At 46.1% G+C, this 24,912-nt stretch overlaps 1 protein-coding gene across 1 annotated transcript; it reads left to right on the top strand.

Annotated features, from left to right (window-relative positions):
- The first annotated feature begins 14,124 nt into the window (after window positions 1–14,124).
- On the top strand, window positions 14,125–17,718 carry LOC141092453 (olfactory receptor 1M1-like). The gene has a single exon (XM_073578616.1). The coding sequence runs from the start codon at window positions 14,140–14,142 to the stop codon at window positions 15,079–15,081; it is 942 nt and encodes a 313-aa protein (XP_073434717.1). The 5' UTR covers window positions 14,125–14,139; the 3' UTR covers window positions 15,082–17,718.
- The last annotated feature ends 7,194 nt before the right edge of the window (window positions 17,719–24,912 follow it).

The raw sequence follows: 24,912 nt of genomic DNA, 5'->3' as shown, positions 1-24,912 counted from the left end.
AATGACATTATACACAGGAGCTCTGTATATAATGTACAGGTAATACAGTGATCACTGGTTTCATTATACACAGGAGCTCTGTATATAGTGCCAGTGTACAGGTAATACAGTGATCACTGGTGACATTATGCACAGGACCTCTGTATATAGTATACAGTGTATAGGTAACACACTTACTCACCAGTGACGTCTCTAGGTGAAGTCCTTCATCTTTGCTTTTCATCTTTCATCCAGAACAGACCGCCATCACGTCTTCCAGCCAGGGCTCATCTCTGCAGGAAATAACACAGTTATCTAGAGCACCGCTTGCAGAACAAATTACTTATTTTTTCCCAACTTCTACATTACACCACATGAAGAAAAAAAGGTGACATAGTGGTCCTGTTACTGTGCAGAGGGACGCCTCCCCATTTAAAACAGTATACGCAAAAAATAAAATAAATACATCACTGCAGTAAAAATATCCCTTAATTAGCCCCTATGGTAATATCCCCCATCCCAGCCCCCATGCGTCTCATTCCTGGCTTCAGCCATATGTTCTCCCATCCCACCCTCATGAGTATCCATTCTTCCCCATATGATCTCCCCATCCTGCCTCATCTGTCTCCATTGTATCTGACAAAAAGGATAGGAAAACAGCTAAGCTGCAGGTGGAGACAGTCAACATGCTGGTACTGTTCACCATAATCTGTGCTGCCTAAAAGGAGAGGACTACGGCTGGACTGCAGGTGGAGACAGTTAACATGCTGGTTCTGGTCAGCACAGTCTATGCTGACTAAAAGGATAGGACTACGGGCTGAACTGCAGGTGGAGACAGTCAACATGCTGGTATTGGTCAGCACAGTCTATGCTGACTAAAAGGATAGGACTACGGGCTGAGCTGCAGGTGAAGACAGTCAACATGCTGGTACTGGTCAGCACAGTCTATGCTGACTAAAAGGATAGGACTACTGGCTGAGCTGCAGGTGGAGACAGTCAACATGCTGATACTGGTCAGCACAGTCTATGCTGACTAAAAGGATAGGACTACAGGCTGAGCTACAGGTGGAGACAGTCAACATGCTGGCTCACCCCATCAGCCCCCTGGCTCACTCCATTATCAACTGGGCCTCCTAGCTCCCTCCATCATCAACCGGACCCTTATGTCCCCCACGAACAGCCGGGCCCCTGGCTCCCCCACAAGACCCCCACGAACAGCTGGGCCCCTGGGTCCCCCACGAACAGCTGGGCCCCTTGGTCCCCCATGAACAGCTGGGCCCCTGGGTCCCCACAGAACCTCCATGAATAGCCGGGCCCCTGGGTCCTCCACGAACAGCCGGGCCCCTGGGTCCCCCACGAACAGCCAGGCCCCTGGGTCCCCCACGAACAGCCGGGCCCCTGGGTCTCCAACGAACAGCTGGGCCCCTGGCTCCCCACAGGACCCACACCAACAGCCAGGCCCCTGGGTCCCCCACCAACAGCTGGACCCCTGGATTCCCCATCAACAGCCGGGCCCCTAGGTCCCCCACCAACAGCCGGGCCCCTGGGTACCCACACGACCCCCATGAACAGCCGGGCCCCTGGGTCCCCAAAGGACCCCCACGAACAGCCGGGCCCCTGGGTCCCCCACAAACAGCCAGGCCCCTGGCTCCCCACAGGACCCCACAAACAGCCGGGCCCCTGGGTCCCCCATGAACAGCTGGGCCCCTGGGTCCCCCACCAACAGCCAGGCCCCTTGGTCCCACACCAACAGCCGGGCCCCTCGGTCCCATACCAACAGCTGGGCCCCTCGGTCCCATACCAACAGCTGGGCCCCTGTGTCCTCACAGGAACCCCATGAACAGCCAGGCCCTGGGTCCTCCACAGGACCCCCATGAACATACCAGCTGGGCCCCTGGCTCCCCACAGGACCCCCCCATCCCCACAGCCAGGCCCCTGGCTCCCTGACCCCCATGATCAGACCAGACGACAACCGGGCCCCGGGCCCCCAGATTCCCCATGATCAGCCGCCAGGCCCCCAACAGACAGAGACATAAAAAGAATACTCACCTTACCTGTTCGCTCACCGGGCGCAGCCTCGCCGTCCACCGCACCGTCAGACCGACTCCACGTGCACACCGCTCTCCTTCTTGCTCAGGAATGAGGAAGTGAAGAGCTGCGTGTGATGTCACGTGAGCCCGGGGGCGGTGCTGGACCATGGTGCACTGGGGGGAGGGAGAGAGGAGGAGGAGCCAGGCGCTATGCCGATGTCCTTCCCTGACAGTGAAGAAGAAGCCAGGGCAGGCTGAGGGGGGTGTGGGCGGGCCCGGGACGCTTAACAAATTGTAGGGGGGGCCCGGCCGGCTGGGACCCGAGCGGCGAGCGCAGACCGGGTTGCTAGCGACGCGCCCAGCGTGCTCAGGCGCCGCCGGGCCCGGGCGGGCCCCCCTAATGACGGGGCCCCATACAACTGTAATGCCTGTCATGCCCTGATGGCGGCCCTGCCTGTGACAGTCAACAGGGTACGGAATTTGTGTTATGCGGAACGGTGGCTCTGTGAAGCAACAGAGCCCGTCGCTACTACACACTGGGTGGCGTTTAACCCATGTGTGTCCAGTGCGATACCGCCGTTTAGTGTCCGCCATTACTGAGCAGCAGTTAACATCTCTGCACAGTGGACCCCGGGCTGCGAACGCACCTTATTACCATCTTTTTATTATTTGGTGCATTCTGCCAGCCCTAACATCCAGTACCGGAGAAAACAGTACCAGAGATGTCCATGTCTGTGTGTCCGTTTATGTAATTCCCCACAGGGTAAGCGACCCAAATGTATCCACCCAACACTAAAAGGTCTGGATGTAACCTGCAAGATATGAGAAAATGTGCAACAAAAAGTTGAAAAAGTTGTAACGAATGCATGAGGTTATTGGTCAATATTTTAGCCAAAATAAGCAAGCTTGCAACCTAGGTATTTAAATCATGATTTCTATATAAACTTTAAAAAAAAAAATTAGTAATCTTGCAATTTTCACACTGGCCACTGGGGCTATTTTAGTCTCCTTCTTCCTGCCTTTTCAAAAAGAGTTTTCAGCAAGCTCCTTATCAGCAAAGGCTGATTACAAAATGACATGTCAAAAAGAGTCTCTATACACATGTCAACTCTGTATTCACTAATCATACTAGATGATGTTGCAGCTGACTTCCTTCACATGCACATTAGATGCTTCAATACAAAAGATAGAGTCAGAATCTGTTTGCTGATAGCTATTTTTCCACCTGATTTCAGGAAGTTTGAGTGTCCAGTTTAAAAAATAGCAAGATTTCTAATTATAATTTTAACCACTTCAACCTATTTTCTGTTTTTTTGTTCTGTTTCTTTCCAGAGCCATAACTTTTTTTATTTTTTCATTAATATAACCGTATGAGGGCGTGGTGTTGGGTTTTCATTGGCTGTAAGCCATAATCATCAACATTAACAGAAATAAACACGTGAAATAGATCACTCTGTGTGTAATGATTCTATAGAATATAGGAGAGTCACTTTTTATATTGAAGAACTGAAATAAATTAACTTTTTCATGATATTCTAATTTTGTGAGATGCCCCATGTGTAGTGGAAAAACTGTAGATAATTGCTTCACCACCTTTAAATGTCTTTTTGACACACTTTAATCAAGAAAGATACCATAATTGCATTTCTTGTTTTTCTTCTTATACACACAGGGGACTTCAATGTTGTTGTTTTTTTTTTTGCAGATAATAATACCCACAAGGATTTGACTAATATGTTACCAACGAGGATATAAAACTAATGGAGAATAAGTGTCAGGTACGTGTCAGAAAGTTATAAAGACACGTTACCCAGGGACATCGCTGAAAATTTTAGTTTGCCCATATGTATATGTACAATATTTTATTTTTTTTCCAATTTATGCATCATATATAAAAAAAAATCAATTTCAGATAAGATTTTTTTCTCTTATTTATTCCAGATCCTCATTGGACATTCAACTTGTCTTTGGTAAGTAGATAATGTCCCCAGACGTAAGCATCAACATAAAGGCAATGACTAAATTTCTACACAATATACAGGCGCTTCTCACAAAATTAGAATATCATCAAAAAGTAAATTTATTTCAGTTCTTCAATACAAAAAGTGACTCTCCTCTATTCTATAGAGTCATTACACACAGAGTGATCTATTCCACGTGTTTATTTCTGTTAATGGTGATGACTATGACTTACAGCCAATGAAAACCCAAAAGTCATTATCTCAGTAAATTAGGATAATTAACAGAAAACACCCGCAAAGACTTCCTAAGAGTTTATAAAGGTCCCTTAGTCTGTTTCCGTAGAATTTTGGGAGAATCACCTGTATGTTGGATTATTTTGAGAATTTGTAGATTTATGGCTATTTTTGCACCCGCTTTAACCTGGTTCGCGTATCGCGTTGCATATTTATGCTGCAATGGTGCGGGTCGTAAATATGCAGAAAATGTATCTAGATGTTCAGGGTTCAATAAAGTAGTAGATTATTGTGTAATGATGATAAATTGGAAGTAAAACACCTAGGACACATTCAGTGTTTGGTCAGAATTTTACATCAGTATTTGTAATCCAAAACCAGGAGTAAAAACAATCAGAGGAAAAACATAATAGAAACACGTCACCACTTCTGCATTTTCCACCCACTTCCGGTTTTGGTTTACAAATATTGATGTAAAATACTGAAAGTGTGAATGTGGCCTAAGGTTAAGTTCCCACAATGAGGATTTGTGGATTTTTTTTCCCCTACTATTTCCGAACCCATTAAGTAAAATAGATTGCTTGTATATTTTTTCAAAAATTTGAATCAAAAAACTCACCGACAACTTATCAAACACGAGAGTAAATTATATACCTTACGTACATCCAATAAATTCACCTCTCTAATAGTAAATTTACTATGTGTTTAAGTGGATTTTGAAATGGATCCACTTCAAAATCCACATCAAGGAAAACTCAAGAGTATTTTCAAAAGCTTTCAGATTGCTCAGTGGATCGGCTTCAAAATCCATATTAAAAACCCACAGTGAACATACCCTTATACATTGGACAAGGTAAAATGAATGTAACAAGACACGTTGGGTCATATTTTTTAGTCTGGGTTTCCATTTATACGTGGCATCATGATCAGTTTTTATTTTGCCCCAACTGATCACAACTGATGATAAAATGGCCCCAGTTCTCATCCAGCTTTTTCACTACTGCAAAACTGGTGACCTGGATCGAAAAACGCACCATGAAGCATTTTCAGATCTGTGTCTTCGAAGAGGCTGACACAACTGTTGATGGACTTGATGAATGGGAACCATTTCAAAGAAATTATCTGATCAGTTCCCATTAAAAAAATGTTATTAACTTAAAACACCCGTGTTCAAAGTGCTACGAAGATGCTATTATGAGTGTGTCCAGTAAATTGTGAATTCCGGTACTTTAAAATTTTCCAATGCATTTCAGACTAGTCTGAAATGCATAGGAAAAATAACATTTTTAGGCTAAACAGGGATTGTCATTTGTTACCCTACAATAAAGCTAAACAATATATTTAATGTGGTATCAAGCTGGAGAATCCTTCAACTTTGATTATCGTATTACCACATCAGGCAGGATTGGTGAGGAATATTGGAAGCCTCATTAAGGGAGAGCTGGTTCATACATGTTTCATACATTAATATTTTGTACAGGTTTGTCCATATGAGTCTATTAATACTCACACTAACTATGAATGGAAAATTGTAACTTGATAATAGACCTATCATTTCCTAAAATTTTTTACATGCCATGGTAACATGTATGAAGTTTTGATAGTCGAAGGGAAAGGCTAAAATGAAGGGACTGAAGATATCATCTGAGTGTTGTGCCTAGTTGGTTTTGAATTATTCTTCTCAGTTCTAACTGTGGAGTGTAGTAAGCAGTGTACCTGTTCATAGAAAGTCTATAAGTACTGGAGCAGAGTCAGGTAGGACTAGGTTATATCCTAGCACTGCAGGTCTTGATTAGATGTACCTGACTAGCTTTGACTAAGAGCCAAGACCTGTGTTCACAAGGTGGGTCAGTCTGCTGGATGTTGAGCTGAGTTGAGTGTGCTGCTGGTGAGTGACCAGCAAAATGTGAGCTGTAACTGGCAGAGAGATAAGCCAGGGTCTTCATCTGAGTGGAGACTGCACGGGTCAGCTCAGAAAGCTGAGCAGTATGTGTGTTGGACCTGCAGAGAACTGTGTGGATGCTATTCAGTGTGCACTGTGCCTGGAGTTGAACACTTCTGTTTGACCCTAGAAGCTGCTGTAACTCAGGAAGAAGGTGATAATGAGACTGATAGGACGTTACCTCTTGGACTGTAATCAGTTCAGGTGAGCCCGCACTGACATATTTGTGTCTGCTGAATGAACTGAATGTAGGTAATAACAGGTTCGCAGGATGCAGTGATGAGACGCGAGACTGGTTGAACTTTGAAAAGCAAACTCTTTATAGTTTAAAGCCGCTAGGGCTATACTAAGCAACCAAAAAGGGGTAACAACAGTTGTCCTCGCAGGGACTCAGTACAATCAAAACACTATTTGGAAAGATCACGGCTAACCCTGACGCGGCCGGTTACTATGGGGCCACGGTATGGCCGTCTACGGGTCCTTATACTCTATAATGTCACTTATCCGTCCTGACGTCCCTTGGCATCTCTGTGGAAGCTGCGTTGCTGATGAAGCTGCTTTGGTGTCTTGGATGAGGCTGCTGTGGTGTCTTTGATGAGGCTGCTGTGGAGTCTTTGATGAGGCTGCCTTGGCGTCGCAGCCGGTGGGCCCAGCTGCTGAAGATTTGGAGTAGTCTTCGGGTGCCCCAGCGCCCAGGAGGAGTTGGGGCACAACAGGCCCTGATGGAGTCCTGAGATGAAGTATCCCCCTGTTGTAACAGTGGGGTTGCGCTTGTTAGCGAGTTCAATGGGACTCCTGTCCCCAAGCAGGGTGGTGTCGCAGTGTTCAAGAGTGGCGGTTTACTGGCCGCATGCATAGCCTGGGGCTGTGTGCAGAGTGTCTCTGCTGATGAGGAACAGGCCCCCACTGCCGACTGCAGTGGGGTGAAGGCGGCTGTGAGCGGTGATAGACAGGCTGCAACCACGGGCTGACGTGAACCGGCAGCGTCCGCAGGTGGCAGCGGGCAGGCCTCAACCGTGGGCTGAAGAGGAATGGCAGCAGCCAGGAGAGAGAGCAGACAGGCCGCGGAGGACTTGAGCTCAGAGGTAACGGCCAAGGATGACCAGGGGCAGGCCGTAACCCAGGATTGGTGTGAAGAGACAGTCCCCTGTCTGTAAGCTCGGCGCCTCTTTCCTGAGGGCCACTGTGTATCTACCCTCTGCTGCTGGTCACTTCTCTCAACTGTCAGTGTCCTTCCTGCTCTCTCACACCCCCACCGTCTCCTGCTCCGTGTCTGACGTATCACCAACCGACTCCCCTGTGCGCTCGCTGTCCCTTTTATACTTGCCCCTCCCCTTGCTGTCCTGTCACTCTCAGCAGTCCACTCTCCTCCTCTGCTCCCCGGGTACTGTTTCCTTAGGAACTCAGATGGCGGTTCCCTTGGTTCCGGCCCGGACACTCTGCGGGGGTCCTCCTCCCTACATGTTCATTTGTTGTAATACCTTTGTGCCCAGAAGAGGCTATTTTTGGTTTTAAATACCTTAGAGTTGTATGAAAGTAATAAAACTGCACATGTTTGCACCAAACCGCATTGTCTGTGTGAACTCTACCTAAAACCTATCTGAAAGAGTGAATCCCATTATGTTGCTTACCTTCTCAACTGTTCAAGAAAAGAGCCAAGTAGATTGGAATGGAGGTTCGCAGTACTGAATTTAGCATTTCCGCTCCTTCTTTGTGAAAATTTTAGTTGCACTTTGAAGCTCCCGAGACTCAAGGAACATGGAACACAGGACTTAAGGAAGCTCCTGAGACTTAAGGAAAACATAACTCATTTAAAGGGACTCTGTCACCCTTTTTTTGCCCTATAGGCTGCCAGCATAGACATCGGGGGCTTATCTACAGCATTCTGTAATGCTGTAGATAAGCCCCCCGATGTAACCTGAAAGAGAAGAAAAACACGCTATATTATACTCACCGAGGTGGGCAGTCCGGTCCGATGGGTTTTGCGGTCCGGTCCGACGCCTTCCCTTCAGTGCGCTTGCGCCGGAGCCATCACAGGATGGGAGAAGAGGACGTCATCGCATGAAGAAGGGAGGCGTCAGACCGGACCGCAGCACCCATCGGACCAGACCGCCCACCTTGGTGAGTATAATATAACGTGTTTTTCTTCTCTTTCAGGTTACATCGGGGGCTTATCTGCAGCATTACAGAATGCTGTAGATAAGCCTCCGATGTCTATGCCGGCAGCTGATAGGCCGAAAATTAGGTGACAGATTCCCTTTAAGCTCCTGAGACTCATGGAACACAGGACTCAAGGAAGCTCCTGAGACTCATGGAACACAGAACACAGGACTCAAGGAAGCTCCTGAGACTCATGGAACACAGAACACAGGACTCAAGGAATCTCCTGAGACTCAAGGAACACAGAACACAGGACTCAAGGAAGCTTCTGAGGCTCATGGAGCACAGAACACAGGACTCAAGGAAGCTCCTGAGACTCATGCAACACAGAACCCAGGACTCAAGGAAGCTCCTGAGAGTCAAAGAACTCTTTAACATTGCCCACTAACTACTTACTATGTGTTTTGTAAAATACTGGGGTCTTCATAAAGTGGCAAGGGGTCTTTATGCCCTTTAAGCTCCAGAACATAACTGTGACTCCTTGTTTTGCACTTTACGATAGCTTAACCCCTTCCTGACATCCGACGTACTATCCCGTCCACGGTACCCGGGCCCGTATGACCGTGGACGGGATAGTACGTCTACCGCGATCAGCGGCGCCCACGTGGTGAGCGCCGCTGATCGCGGCCGGGTGTCAGCTGATTATCACAGCTGACACCGGGCACAATGTGTCAGGGGCGGTCACGGACTGCCCCCGACACGTTAACCCCTTGCACACCGCGATCAAACACGATCGCGGTGTACCGGGGGTTAAAGGGAAGCATCGGCAGGAGGGGGCTCCCTCCGTGCTTCCCTGAGCCCCCCACGGCAGCGCAATGTGCAGCGCTGCTGCGGGGGGCTCCTTTCCTCCAGGCCCCCGAGTCCAAGATGGCGACGGGGGCCTTCGGGGGCCTGAGGAAGCTGGCTTCCTCAGTGCCTGCAAAGCGCAGGCATGAGGAAGCCTTCTGCTGTGCCTGTGACAGATTGCTGATCTGTCACAGTGATCTGTGATGTGACAGATCAGCGATCTGTCACAGGACAGTGATGTCCCACCTGGGACTATTTAATAAAGTAAAAAAAAGTGTAAAAATAATTTTAAAAAATCGCCAAATATATTAGAAAAAAAAAAAATATTCCCCCAATAAATCCATTTTTTGGAAATAATAAAAAAAAAAACAATAAAAGTACACATATTAGGTATCGCCGCGTCCGTAACGACCCGCCCTATAAAACTGTCCCATTAGTTAACCCCTTTAGCGAACCCCTTAAAAAATAAAAATAAAAAACGAAGCAAAAAATAATGATTTATTATCATACCGCCAGACAAAAAGTGTAATAACGCGCGATCAAAAAGACGCATATAAATATCCATGGTACCGCTGAAAACGTCATCTTGTCCCGCAAAAAACGAGCTGCCACACAGCATCATCAGTGAAAAAATAAAAAAGTTATAGCTCGCTGAATAAAGTGATGCAAAAATAATTATTTTTTATATAAAATAGTTTTCATTGCATAAAACCGACAAAAACATAAAAAAATGACCTAAATGAGGTATCGCTGTAACCATACTGACGTGAAGAATAAAACCTCTTTATCAATTTTACCGCACGCGGAACGATGTAAACGCACCCCCCCCAAAAGAAATTCATGAAACGCTGGTTTTTGTTCATTCTGTGTCCCAAAAATCGGAATAAAAAGCGATCAAAAAATTCCACATGCCCGAAAATGGTACCAATAAAAACGTCAACTCGTCCCGCAAAAAATAAGACCTCACATGACTCGGTGGGTCAAAATACGGAAAAATTATAGCTCTCAATATGTGGTGATGCAAAAACTATTTTTACAATAAAAAGCGTCTTTTAGCGTGCGACAGCCGCCAAACATAAAAACCGCCATAAATAGTAAATCAAACCCCCCGTTATCACCCCCTTAGTTAGGGAAAAATAATAAAATAAAAAAATGTATTTATTTCCATTTTTTCATTAGGGTTAGGGTTAGGGCTAGGGCTAGGGTTAGGGCTAGGGTTAGGGTTAGGGTTAGGGTTAGGGCTAGGGTTAGGGTTAGGGCTAGGGTTAGGGTTAGGGCTAGGGTTAGGGCTAGGGTTAGGGTTAGGGGCGTGTTGGGGTTTGGGTTGGAGTTAGAATTGGGGGTTTCCACTGTTTGGGCACATCAGGGGCTCTGCAAATGCAACATGGCGTCTGATCTCAATTCCAGCCAATTCTGAGTTGAAAAAGTCAAATGGTGCTCCTTCCCTTCCAAGCTCTGCTATGCGCCCAAACAGTGTTTTACCCCCACATGTAGGGTATCAGCCTACTCAGGACAAATTGGAAAACAATTTTTGGGGTCCAATTTCTCCTGTTACCCTTAGGAAAATAAAAAATTGGGGGCAAAAATATCATTTTTGTGGAAAAAAATGATTTTTTTATTTTCACGTCCGAGTGTTATAAACTTCTGTGAAGCACTTGGGGGTTCAAAGTGCTCACCACACATCTAGATAAGTTCCGTGGGGGGTCTAGTGTCCAAAATGGGGTCACTTGTGGGGCGTTTCAATAGTTTAGGTACATCAGGGGCTCTCCAAACGCACATGACACCCGCAGACCATTCCATCAAAGTCTGCATTCCAAAACGTCACTGCTTCCCTTCCGAACCCCGACGTGTGTCCATACAGTAGTTTTCTCCCACATATGGGGTGTCAGCATACTCAGGACAAATTGGACAACAACTTTTGGGGGTCCAATTTCTCCTGTTACCCTTGGGAAAATGAAAAAATTGGGGACTAATTGATCATGTTTGTGGAAAAAAATACGATTTTTTTATTTTCATGCCCGGGCATTATAAACTTCTGTGAAGCCCTTGGGGGTTCAAAGCGCTCACCACACATCTAGATAAGTTCCTTAGGGGGTCTCGTTTCCAAAATGGGGTCACTTGTGGGGGGTTTCCACTGTTTAGGTACATTAGGGGCTCTCCAAAGGCAACATGACACCCGCAGACCATTCCATCAAAGTCTGCATTCCAAAACGTCACTACTTCCCTTCCGAGCCCTGACGTGTGTCCATACAGTAGTTTTATCCCACATATGGGGTGTCAGCGTACTCAGGACAAATTGGACAACAACTTTTGGGGTTCAATTTCTCCTGTTACCCTTGGGAAAATAAAAAAATTGGGGACTAATTGATCATGTTTGTGGAAAAAATACGATTTTTTTATTTTCATGCCCTGGCATTATAAACTTCTGTGAAGCCCTTGGGGGTTCAAAGTGCTCACCACACATCTAGATAAGTTCCTTGGGGGGTCTAGTTTACAAAATGGTGTCATTTGTGGGGGGTTTCCACTGTTTAGGTACATTAGGGGCTCTCCAAAGGCAACATGACACCCGCAGACCATTCCATCAAAGTCTGCATTCCAAAACGTCACTACTTCCCTTCCGAGCCCCGACGTGTGCCCATACAGTAGTTTTCTCCCACGTATGGGGTATCAGCATACTCAGGACAAATTGGACAACAACTTTTGGGGTCCAATTTCTCCTGGTACCCTTGGGAAAATAAAAAAATGGTGACTAAAAGATCACGTTTGTGGAAAAAATACGAATTTTTTATTTTCACGCCCGGGCGTTGTAAACTTCTGTGAAGCACTGGGGGGGTCAAAGTGCTCACCACACATCTAGATAAGTTCCTTAGGGGGTCTAGTTTCCAAAATGGTGTCATTTGTGGGGGGGTTCCACTGTTTTGGTACACCAGGAGTTTTCCAAACGCGACATGGTGTCCGATCTCAATTCCAGCCAAAAACGTCAAATGGCGCTGCTTCCCTTCCGAGCTCTGCAATGCGCCCAAATAGTGGTTTACCCCCACATGTGGGGTATCAGCGTACTCAGGACAAATTGCACAATAACTTTTAGGGTCCTGTTACCCTTGGAAAAATAAGAATTGAGGGTGAAAAGATCATTTTTGTGGAAAAAATATGATTTTTTAATTGTATGGCTTTATGTTATAAACTTCTGTGAAGCCCATGGGGGTTCAAAGTTCTCACCACACATCTAGATAAGTTCCTTAGGGGGTCTAGTTTCCAAAATGGTGTCATTTGTGGGGGGTTTCCACTGTTTTGGTACATCAGGTGTTTTCCAAACGCGACATGGTGTCCGATCTCAATTCCAGCCAAAAACGTCAAATGGCGCTGCTTCCCTTCCGAGCTCTGCCATGCGCCCAAATAGTGGTTTACCCCCACATTTGGGGTATCAGCGTACTCAGGACAAATTGCACAATAACTTTTAGGGTCCTGTTACCTTTGGAAAAATAAGAATTGAGGGTGAAAAGATCATTTTTGTGGAAAAAATATGATTTTTTAATTGTATGGCTTTATGTTATAAATTTCTGTGAAGCCCATGGGGGTTCAAAGTTCTCACCACACATCTAGATAAGTTCCTTAGGGGGTCTAGTTTCCAAAATGGTGTCATTTGTGGGGGGTTTCCACTGTTTTGGTACAACAGGGGTTTTCCAAACGCGACATGGTGTCGGATCTCAATTCCAGCCAAAAACGTCAAATGGCGCTGTTTCCCTTCCGAGCTCTGCCATGCGCCCAAATAGTGGTTTACCCCCACATGTGGGGTATCAGCGTACTCAGGACAAATTGCACAATAACTTTTAGGGTCCTGTTACCCTTGGGAAAATAAAAATTGGGGTGAAAAGATCATTTTTGTGGAAAAAATATGATTTTTTAATTGTACCGCTGTACGTTATAAACTTCTGTAAAGCCCTTGTGGGTTCAAAGTTCTCACCACATATCTAGATAAGTTCCTTGGGGGGTCTAGTTTCCAAAATGGGGTCACTTGTAGGGGGTTTTCACTGTTTAGGTACATCAGGGACTCTCCAAACGTGACATGGCGTCCAATCTGAATTCCAGCCAATTTTGCATTGAAAAAGTCAAATGGCGTTCCTTCCATTATGAGCTCTGCCATGCGCCGAAACAGTCGTTCCCCCCCACATATCAGGTATCTGCGTACTCAGGACAAATTGCACAATAACTTTTGCAGTTCAATTTCTCCTGTTACCCTTGGTAAAATAAAAAAAATTGAACCTGAAGTATTTTTTTTATGAAAAAAAGTTAGATGTTCATTTTTTTTTAAATATTCAAAAAAATTCCTGTGACGCACCTAAAGGGTTAATAAACTTCTTGAATGTGGTTTTGAGCACCTTAAGGGGTGCAGTTTTTAGAATGGTGTCACTTTTGGGTATTTTCTATCATATAGACCCCTCAAAGTGGCTTCAAATGTGATGTGGTCCTAAAAATAAAATGGTGTTGTAAAAATGAGAAATCGCTGGTCAACTTTTAACCCTTATAACTTCCTAACAAAAAAAAATTTTGGTTCCAAAATTGTGCTGATGTAAAGTAAACATGTGGGAAATGTTAGTTATCAAGTTTTTTGTGTGCCGTATCTCTGTGATTTAAGGGCAAAAAAATTCAAAGTTGGAAAATTGCGAAATTTTCAAAATTTTCGCCAAATTTCCGTTTTTCTCACAAATAAACGCAAGTTATTTGAATGAAATTTTACCACTAACATGAAGTACAATATGTCACAAGAAAACAATGTCAGAATCACCGGGATCCATGGAAGCGTTCCAGAGTTATGACCTCATAAAGGTACAGTGGTCAGAATTGTAAAAATTGGCCCGGTCATGAACGTGCAAACCACCCTTGGGGGTGAAGGGGTTAAACCCTACTTGCATGGGCGGTGTTTAAAGTCTCTTGCTATCCTAATGCATGTTTCCTCTTCCATCTATTTTGCCAATCATGTAACTTTATGCAGTTTCTGACTTTATCTACTTTTACAGGTCTGGAAGAATTATTATGTACCAGGATCATGTGTGAAGACAATCATACCATCGTAAATGATGTTGTTCTCCATGGATTCAAAAACCTTTATGACTACAACTTTAATATTCTTTTATTCTTTTTTTTCTTTCTAATTTTCATGATTATATTGGCTGGAAATCTTCTCATCATTGTATTAGTATCGGTCAGTCAGCATCTTAAACATCCCATGTACTTCTTCCTAAAGAATCTATCAATCGCCGATGTATTATTCACATCGAATATCCTACCAGCGTTGTTACACGTCGTATTGTGGGGCAGCGGTCACTTATCGATCACTGGATGCATTCTTCAATATTATTTGCACTGCTTTCTTGCGTTTACGCAGTCATTCTTGCTAACCATTATGTCCTATGATCGATACTTTGCCATCTGTCACCCGTTACGCTATGCCGCCATCATGAATGTTAGAAACTGTCTTTACCTTGTGTGCTTTTCTTGGATTTTCTCCTATTTTCTGATCTCAAGTGAAGTTATTTCTATGTTCCATTTGCAGTTTTGTGATTCAGGTGACATTGATAATTTCTTTTGTGACATTGCTCAAATTCTTGAAATATCATCTTCCGACTATTCTGTGATAATCTGGGTGGATTTTGTCATCTGCCTTCTTACTATCTTTTTTCCATTCGCATTTGTTGTTGTGTCATATGTCTGCATCTTTATTACCATCCTCAAGATTTCTTCTGCCATTGGACGGAAGAAGGCTTTTTCGACCTGTAGCTCTCACCTGGCGATTGTCTCCATTTATTATGGCACTCTGATTGCTATATATATGGTACCATCCGGAGATTCTTCGCAGTCTAAGTTTAAGTCTTTGATCTACACTGTGTTAACTCCATTTATTAATCCTATTATTTACAGTTTAAGGAACAAAGAGATATTGGAGAGCTTAAAGAAACTTATTAATAAGCATATACGAGCTGAGAAATGAAGGTGTAGCTGTTTTACTACCCGTGCTTCCAAGTACGCCACATTTGCTACTGCCACATTTCTTTTCAGAACTCTAGTATCGGAGTGTGACAGTACCAGTTTCATGTGTTGTACCATGTAGAGTAAGAAAAGGTTGCAAACACGTTGCATGAACCTTAGAAGAAAGTGAACGTTTGGAGATGCAATTCTGCAATAATTGAAATTTGAGATGTCCAAGCCTCTATCTATGGCTAATATAAACTGGCGCACTGTTTTTGAGAATTTTTACCAACCCAAAGGCATACATGAAGCAAATAACATGACTGCTATGTGATCTACCATATTTAGGAAGTAGGGTCAAAAAAACATTGCCCTTATTTTTTTTGCCATGAGTAGTGAAGACCTGGAGAAGACTTCCCTCTTCACCGTGACCTTCAAATTCGCTAATAGGAAAAGGGAAAGTTGGCCAAAGACTACAATTATACTTTGTTCTGCAAGAATCATAGAATTCTATAATGTTAGAGTTAGATGGGGACCTCCTGGGCCATCGTGTCCAACCCCCTGCTCAATGCAGGATTCACTTAACCATCTCAGACAGATGTCTGTCCAGCCTCTGTTTGAAGACTTCCATTGAAGGAGAACTCACCACCTCTCGTGGCAGCCTGTTCCACTCATTGATCGCCCTCACTGTCAAAAAGTTTTTTTCATATCTAACTTGTATCTTCTCCCTTTCAGATTCATTACATTGCTTCTCGTGTTTCCATGCGCAAATGAGGATGATCCCTCTATACTGTGACATCCCTTCAGATATTTGTAGACAACTATTAATTCTCCTCTTAGCCTTCTTACCACCTTAGAGGTAACAAGAGATTAAAGATTTCTAAAACTGCACCAAGAATGAGCCCATTTGGTCTTATCCCAGTTTTTCATTTTCCAACCAGTAAGACTCTATCAAGGTATATGAACCATCTATGTTAACAAAGACAAATAATGTATTAATTGAGACAGAATTTGGGAGTACACTTGTTTTACCTATCTGGGCTTGCATGACCATGGTCCACCTAAAGCATGTACACCCTCTTTGAAATAGTATGCAGCCACATTTTTTTCCATGCTCAAACTCATTGATTGTTTGAGAGTGATCTAAATTGGTAAAAAAAATATCCATCAAAAGTTAAAAGTACGTGAAAAATTTTCTAAATAGTAAAAATAATAATTGTGGAAGCTTACTCTAAATCCAGCTGGGCATACATGATAGAAAACATTTCTAAAGTAACTGTAAAAATTTAATTTATATATAGTTGCATCACTGGGATATTAAGATGAGAATGTACAATATAATGATTGTATATAAAACTAGTGCAAGCGAATACTGCATGGCTTGTGGAAAATAAGTGATAAAATCTTTTCTCCCTATACTATTTTTGCTTTTTTTGATGAACTACGGCTCGATCTTGAGACATGGTGATTTAATGGATGAACGCTCTGTAGGAAGATGCCTACATAGCCAAGCCTAGATAGGTCCACCATGGTCTTCTACGCCATTACCTTGATAGTATCAAGCCATCAGTTTGCTGGTCTTCCGCTTCGTCTTGTTACTTGCTTCGTCTATTCTTCTGACCATGATGTCCTTCTCCAATGATTGCTTTCTTCATATGATGTGTCCAAAGTAAGCAAATCGTAGCTTGGCGGATCCTTGCTTCTAGTGACATGTCTGGCTTATTTTGTTCAAAAATTGATTTGTTTGCTCCTCTTGCCATCCATGGTATTTGCTTATTATTTTTATTTATTATTTTAGCGCCATTTATTCCATGGCGCTTTAGGATATGTGTGTTTTTGCTGTGTTTTAGAGGCGTTGTTGTTCAGCGCAAGAATTTTCCAAAAACGCAATGGAATCCTTATTCAAGGTAATTCAATGACAATCCTGAAGTGTTGTGCACATGATAAGTAAATTTCCATGTGTATTTGCAGTGCGTTTTTTCTGCAGCATGTCAATTCTTTTTGTGTTTCTGCAGCGTTTCTGCACCCATTAACTTCAATTGAGTCAGAAAGGGCAATGGGGAAGGAAAAGGTGAGACAAACCAAATAGGAGATAAGGTAAAGGAAGACACTCAAACAATCTTCCAAACAGATATCTCTAGAGACAACTCTTAGACGATCTGTCTTCACATAGCTCACAACTTCAGCTCCAAACCAGGTTATAGCAAGCTATCAATGGCAACTACTCAAGGAAAGAGGTGAGTATAAATACCAGAGGGGAGTGGAGAAATCAGAACAGCTGACATAACTCAGGATGGATAGCTCTAGGAACAAACAGGACTGTTAACCCTTATAACAACAGAGAAAAAGGAAATCTACACAGCGAACTAGAAGGCAAAGCAGATCCAGCCAGTGCAGGTGCACATCTAGCCAAATGTCATGATCTTCTGTTGCGGTAACCCTGTGACAATGCCTGAGGGCAATTATTGAGCCAGCGCTTTGCCTATCAAGGGTTCTCCTACTACACTGATCCACCCTGAATATGCATGTTCCCTACAGTACAGTGCCCTGCTCTCTACTTCCATGATAGGGATCTATAGTTGCATATAGTCCTAGCTTTTTGTCCTGATAATGAGGCCTTGCGTGCCACTTCCTTCCCAGTTACTTGTTAGTCTGGAAGCGGGAAGGCAGAAGTAGATGAAAGACCCATCAACGGATTAATTCTGATGATCATGACTGAGATAAACTCTACAGTAAATAAATAAAAGATTTTCTTCCCAACTTTGGTTTCAAGTTCATATTTTAGCCAAATGAATCTTGAAGATCACGTCTTTAAAGCAAATTCTAATTGTTAGAGTAAAAATGGATTAAATGTCTTCAGGCCTACCGAATCTCACAATTAAAGTTTGGTAATTCTCATGGTAACTTTGGAATAAAGAACACCTAAGAGGTGTGTTACATCTGACCTGCCCTAACTGGTATACTGCCACGGCTGAGCTGGAGGCCTCTGTTAGGACAACTCACTAGCATCAACACATGGGCACATCACCCATCTTTCCCATACAAGGTTTTAATTGAGAGCTACGCCTGGTTTCCTTTTTACTCCAGATTCACATGAGGCTGGTGTGGCACATGGAGAGGTAAGACATGGAGATGTAGGCCGCATAGTGGTTAGGGACCATCGGATTTAAAAAGTACAACTTGACATGGTTGGATGACTTTTGCACTCCTTAATCAAAAGACGCTATCAACCTTACGTTTTTAATGTATGCTGCAATATTGGCGTTCATGTACTCATTAGTCGCAGTGTGCCGATGCATCGTGTATGTATATAATAGTGCACAGTGTCTGGCTTACACCCTGTTAGTGGAGCCCAAACTATTAGATCAGGTAGCTGCTCAGCACTGTATAAGTGCACCCCACAAGGTCAACACCCTTAATTGCTCCAGCCAACACTAAAAGGTCTGGCTGTAACCTGCAAGAGATGAGAAAATGTGCAACAAAAACAGAAAAAAGTTGTAACAAATGTGTGAGGTATTGTTCAATATTTTGGCTAAAATAAGCAAGCTCGCAACGAACGTGTTTAACCTCCTAACGACCAGAGGTATTTCCGTTTTTGCATTTCTGTTTTTCGCTCCCCTTCTTCCCAGAGCCATAACTTCTTTTTATTTTTCCATCAATATTGCCATGTGAGGGCTTATTTTTTGCAGGGAGAGTTGTACTTTTAAAGAATGCAATTGGTTTTACCATATAATGTATTGGAAAATGGGAAAAAAAATTCAAAGTGAAGTGAAATTGCAAAAAAAGTGCAATTCAATAATTGTTTTGTTTTGTTTTTTTTTTCCATGTTTTAAATGCTAAAACTGACCTGCCATTATGATTCTCCAGGTCAGTACGACTTCGTAGATACCAAACATGTCTACAGTAGGTTCTTTTTTATTTAAGTGGTAAAAAAAAATCTAAAGTTTCTCAAAAAAAAAAAGTCAACATTTTCTGAGACCCGTAGCGTCTCCATTTTTCGTGTTTTGAGGCTAGGTGAGAGCTGAGGTTTTTTATTGATACCATTTTGACGCAGATACAATCTTTTGATCGCCCATTATTGCATTTTATTGCAATGTTGCAGCAACATAATTCTGGCATTTTTTCTTTTTTTCGTTATGCCATTTGCGTATCTGAATATTTCTTTGTATATATTAACTAGCTGAAGAGCCCGGCGCTGCCCAGGCATAGTAACTAACTACGGTTAGTTATAACAAATTATAATGATTATATCTATATATATATAAAGCTGAGTGTATAGCCCCGCCCACTCCGCATGGCCACACGCACTCTAATATTCATTCCATCAGCCAGAGCCACCGGACTACTACCCCTAATACCCACATCATCCCGTCATCCAGAGCCACCGGACTACTACCACTAATATCCCACATCATCCCGTCATCCAGAGCCACCGGACTACTACAACCAATATCCCACATCATCTCATCAGCCAGAGCCACCGGACTACTACCCCTAATATCCCACATCATCCCGTCAGCCAGAGCCACCGGACTACTACCCCTAATATCCCACATCATCCCATCAGCCAGAGCCACCGGACTGCTACCCCTAATATCCCACATCATCCCGTCAGCCAGAGCCACCGGACTACTACCCCTAATATCCCACATCATCCCGTCAGCCAAGAGCCACCGGACTACTACCCCTAATATCCCACATCATCCCGTCAGCCAGAGCCACCGGACTGCTACCCCTAATATCCCACATCATCCCGTCAGCCAGAGCCACTGGACTACTACCCCTAATATCCCACATCATCCCGTCATCCAGAGCCACCGGACTACTACCCCTAATATCCCACATCATCCCGTCAGCCAGAGCCACCGGACTACTACCCCTAATATCCCACATCATCCCGTCAGCCAGAGCCACCGGACTACTACCCCTAATATCCCACATCATCTCATCAGCCAGAGCCGCCGGACTACTACCCCTAATATCCCACATCATCTCATCAGCCAGAGCCACCGGACTACTACCACTAATATCCCACATCATCCCGTCAGCCAGAGCCACCGGACTACTACCCCTAATATCCCACATCATCCCGTCAGCCAAGAGCCACCGGACTACTACCCCTAATATCCCACATCATCCCGTCAGCCAGAGCCACCGGACTACTACCCCTAATATCCCACATCATCCCGTCAGCCAGAGCCACCGGACTACTACCCCTAATATCCCACATCATCCCGTCAGCCAAGAGCCACCGGACTACTACCCCTAATATCCCACATCATCCCGTCAGCCAGAGCCACTGGACTACTACCCCTAATATCCCACATCATCCCGTCATCCAGAGCCACCGGACTACTACCCCTAATATCCCACATCATCCCGTCATCCAGAGCCACCGGACTACTACCCCTAATATCCCACATCATCTCATCAGCCAGAGCCACCGGACTACTACCCCTAATATCCCACATCATCCCGTCAGCCAGAGCCACCGGACTACTACCCCTAATATCCCACATCATCTCATCAGCCAGAGCCACCGGACTACTACCACTAATATCCCACATCATCCCGTCAGCCAGAGCCACCGGACTACTACCCCTAATATCCCACATCATCCCGTCAGCCAGAGCCACCGGACTACTACCCCTAATATCCCACATCATCCCGTCAGCCAGAGCCACCGGACTGCTACCCCTAATATCCCACATCATCCCGTCAGCCAAAGCCACCGGACTACTACCCCTAATATCCCACATCATCCCGTCAGCCAGAGCCACCGGACTACTACCCCTAATATCCCACATCATCCCGTCAGCCAGAGCCACCGGACTACTACCCCTAATATCCCACATCATCCCGTCAGCCAGAGCCACCGGACTACTACCCCTAATATCCCACATCATCCCGTCAGCCAGAGCCACCGGACTACTACCACTAATATCCCACATCATCCCGTCAGCCAGAGCCACCGGACTGCTCCCCCTAATATCCCACATCATCCCGTCAGCCAGAGCCACCGGACTGCTCCCCCTAATATCCCACATCATCCCGTCAGCCAGAGCCACCGGACTGCTACCCCTAATATCCCACATCATCCCGTCAGCCAGAGCCACCGGACTGCTACCCCTAATATCCCACATCATCCCGTCAGCCAGAGCCACCGGACTGCTACCCCTAATATCCCACATCATCCCATCAGCCAGAGCCACCGGACTACTACCCCTAATATTCCACATCATCCCGTCAGCCAGAGCCACCGGACTACTACCACTAATATCCCACATCATCCCGTCAGCCAGAGCCACCGGACTACTACCCCTAATATCCCACATCATCTCATCAGCCAGAGCCACCGGACTACTACCCCTAATATCCCACATCATCCCGTCAGCCAGAGCCAGCGGACTACTACCCCTAATATCCCACATCATCCCGTCAGCCAGAGCCACCGGACTACTACCCCTAATATCCCACATCATCCCGTCAGCCACAGCCACCGGACTGCTACCCCTAATATCCCACATCATCCCATCAGCCAGAGCCACCGGACTACTACCCCTAATATTCCACATCATCCCATCAGCCAGAGCCACCGGACTACTACCCCTAATATCCCACATCATCCCGTCATCCAGAGCCACCGGACTACTACCCCTAATATCCCACATCATCCCGTCAGCCAGAGCCACCGGACTACTACCCCTAATATCCCACATCATCTCGTCAGCCAGAGCCACCGGACTACTACCACTAATATCCCACATCATCCCGTCAGCCAGAGCCACCGGACTGCTACCCCTAATATCCCACATCATCCCGTCAGCCAGAGCCACCGGACTGCTACCCCTAATATCCCACATCATCCCGTCAGCCAGAGCCACCGGACTGCTACCCCTAATATCCCACATCATCCCGTCAGCCAGAGCCACCGGACTACTACCCCTAATATCCCACATCATCCCGTCAGCCAGAGCCACCGGACTACTACCCCTAATATCCCACATCATCCCGTCAGCCAGAGCCACCGGACTACTACCCCTAATATCCCACATCATCCCGTCAGCCAGAGCCACCGGACTACTACCCCTAATATCCCACATCATCCCGTCATCCAGAGCCACCGGACTACTACCCCTAATATCCCACATCATCCCGTCAGCCAGAGCCACCGGACTACTACCCCTAATATCCCACATCATCCCGTCAGCCAGAGCCACCGGACTACTACCCCTAATATCCCACATCATCCCGTCAGCCAGAGCCACCGGACTGCTACCCCTAATATCCCACATCATCCCGTCAGCCAGAGCCACCGGACTGCTACCCCTAATATCCCACATCATCCCATCAGCCAGAGCCATCGGACTGCTACCCCTAATATCCCACATCATCCCATCAGCCAGAGCCATCGGACTACTACCCCTAATATTCCACATCATCCCATCAGCCAGAGCCACCGGACTACTACCACTAATATCCCACATCATCCCGTCAGCCAGAGCCACCGGACTACTACCCCTAATATCCCACATCATCTCGTCAGCCAGAGCCACCGGACTACTACCCCTAATATCCCACATCATCCCGTCAGCCAGAGCCACCGGACTACTACCCCTAATATCCCACATCATCCCGTCAGCCACAGCCACCGGACTGCTACCCCTAATATCCCACATCATCCCATCAGCCAGAGCCACCGGACTACTACCCCTAATATTCCACATCATCCCATCAGCCAGAGCCACCGGACTACTACCCCTAATACCCACATCATCCCGTCATCCAGAGCCACCGGACTACTACCACTAATATCCCACATCATCCCGTCATCCAGAGCCACCGGACTACTACAACCAATATCCCACATCATCTCATCAGCCAGAGCCACCGGACTACTACCCCTAATATCCCACATCATCCCGTCAGCCAGAGCCACCGGACTACTACCCCTAATATCCCACATCATCCCGTCAGCCAGAGCCACCGGACTGCTACCCCTAATATCCCACATCATCCCGTCAGCCAGAGCCACCGGACTACTACCCCTAATATCCCACATCATCCCATCAGCCAAGAGCCACCGGACTACTACCCCTAATATCCCACATCATCCCGTCAGCCAGAGCCACCGGACTGCTACCCCTAATATCCCACATCATCCCGTCAGCCAGAGCCACTGGACTACTACCCCTAATATCCCACATCATCCCGTCATCCAGAGCCACCGGACTACTACCCCTAATATCCCACATCATCCCGTCAGCCAGAGCCACCGGACTACTACCCCTAATATCCCACATCATCCCGTCAGCCAGAGCCACCGGACTACTACCCCTAATATCCCACATCATCTCTTCAGCCAGAGCCACCGGACTACTACCCCTAATATCCCACATCATCTCATCAGCCAGAGCCACCGGACTACTACCACTAATATCCCACATCATCCCGTCAGCCAGAGCCACCGGACTACTACCCCTAATATCCCACATCATCCCGTCAGCCAAGAGCCACCGGACTACTACCCCTAATATCCCACATCATCCCGTCAGCCAGAGCCACCGGACTACTACCCCTAATATCCCACATCATCCCGTCAGCCAGAGCCACTGGACTACTACCCCTAATATCCCACATCATCCCGTCATCCAGAGCCACCGGACTACTACCCCTAATATCCCACATCATCCCGTCATCCAGAGCCACCGGACTACTACCCCTAATATCCCACATCATCTCATCAGCCAGAGCCACCGGACTACTACCCCTAATATCCCACATCATCCCGTCAGCCAGAGCCACCGGACTACTACCCCTAATATCCCACATCATCCCGTCAGCCAAGAGCCACCGGACTACTACCCCTAATATCCCACATCATCCCGTCAGCCAGAGCCACCGGACTACTACCACTAATATCCCACATCATCCCGGCAGCCAGAGCCACCGGACTGCTACCCCTAATATCCCACATCATCCCATCAGCCAGAGCCACCGGACTACTACCCCTAATATTCCACATCATCCCATCAGCCAGAGCCACCGGACTACTACCACTAATATCCCACATCATCCCGTCAGCCAGAGCCACTGGACTACTACCCCTAATATCCCACATCATCCCGTCAGCCAGAGCCACCGGACTGCTACCCCTAATATCCCACATCATCCCGTCAGCCAGAGCCACCGGACTACTACCCCTAATATCCCACATCATCCCGTCAGCCAGAGCCACCGGACTACTACCCCTAATATCCCACATCATCCCGTCAGCCAGAGCCACCGGACTACTACCCCTAATATCCCACATCATCCCGTCAGCCAGAGCCACCGGACTACTACCCCTAATATCCCACATCATCCCGTCAGCCAGAGCCACCGGACTACTACCCCTAATATCCCACATCATCTCATCAGTCAGAGCCACCGGACTACTACCCCTAATATCCCACATCATCCCGTCAGCCAAGAGCCACCGGACTACTACCCCTAATATCCCACATCATCCCGTCAGCCAGAGCCACCGGACTGCTACCCCTAATATCCCACATCATCCCGTCAGCCAGAGCCACTGGACTACTACCCCTAATATCCCACATCATCCCGTCATCCATAGCCACCGGACTACTACCCCTAATATCCCACATCATCCCGTCATCCAGAGCCACCGGACTACTACCCCTAATATCCCACATCATCCCGTCAGCCAGAGCCACCGGACTACTACCCCTAATATCCCATATCATCTCATCAGCCAGAGCCACCGGACTACTACCACTAATATCCCACATCATCCCGTCAGCCAGAGCCACCGGACTACTACCCCTAATATCCCACATCATCCCGTCAG

This window comes from Dendrobates tinctorius, unplaced genomic scaffold (genome assembly GCF_039654945.1).
Source record: "Dendrobates tinctorius isolate UK_male_01 unplaced genomic scaffold, ASM3965494v1 ptg000059l, whole genome shotgun sequence".
Taxonomy (NCBI): Eukaryota; Metazoa; Chordata; class Amphibia; order Anura; family Dendrobatidae; genus Dendrobates; species Dendrobates tinctorius.
Note: the sequence above shows the minus strand (reverse complement) of the source record. Positions and strands in the feature narration are given on the sequence as shown.

Coding starts and splice junctions, on each gene's coding strand:
- LOC141092453 (XM_073578616.1), top strand. CDS start 14,140: ATGTGTGAAGACAATCATACCATCGTAAATGATGTTGTTCTCCATGGA.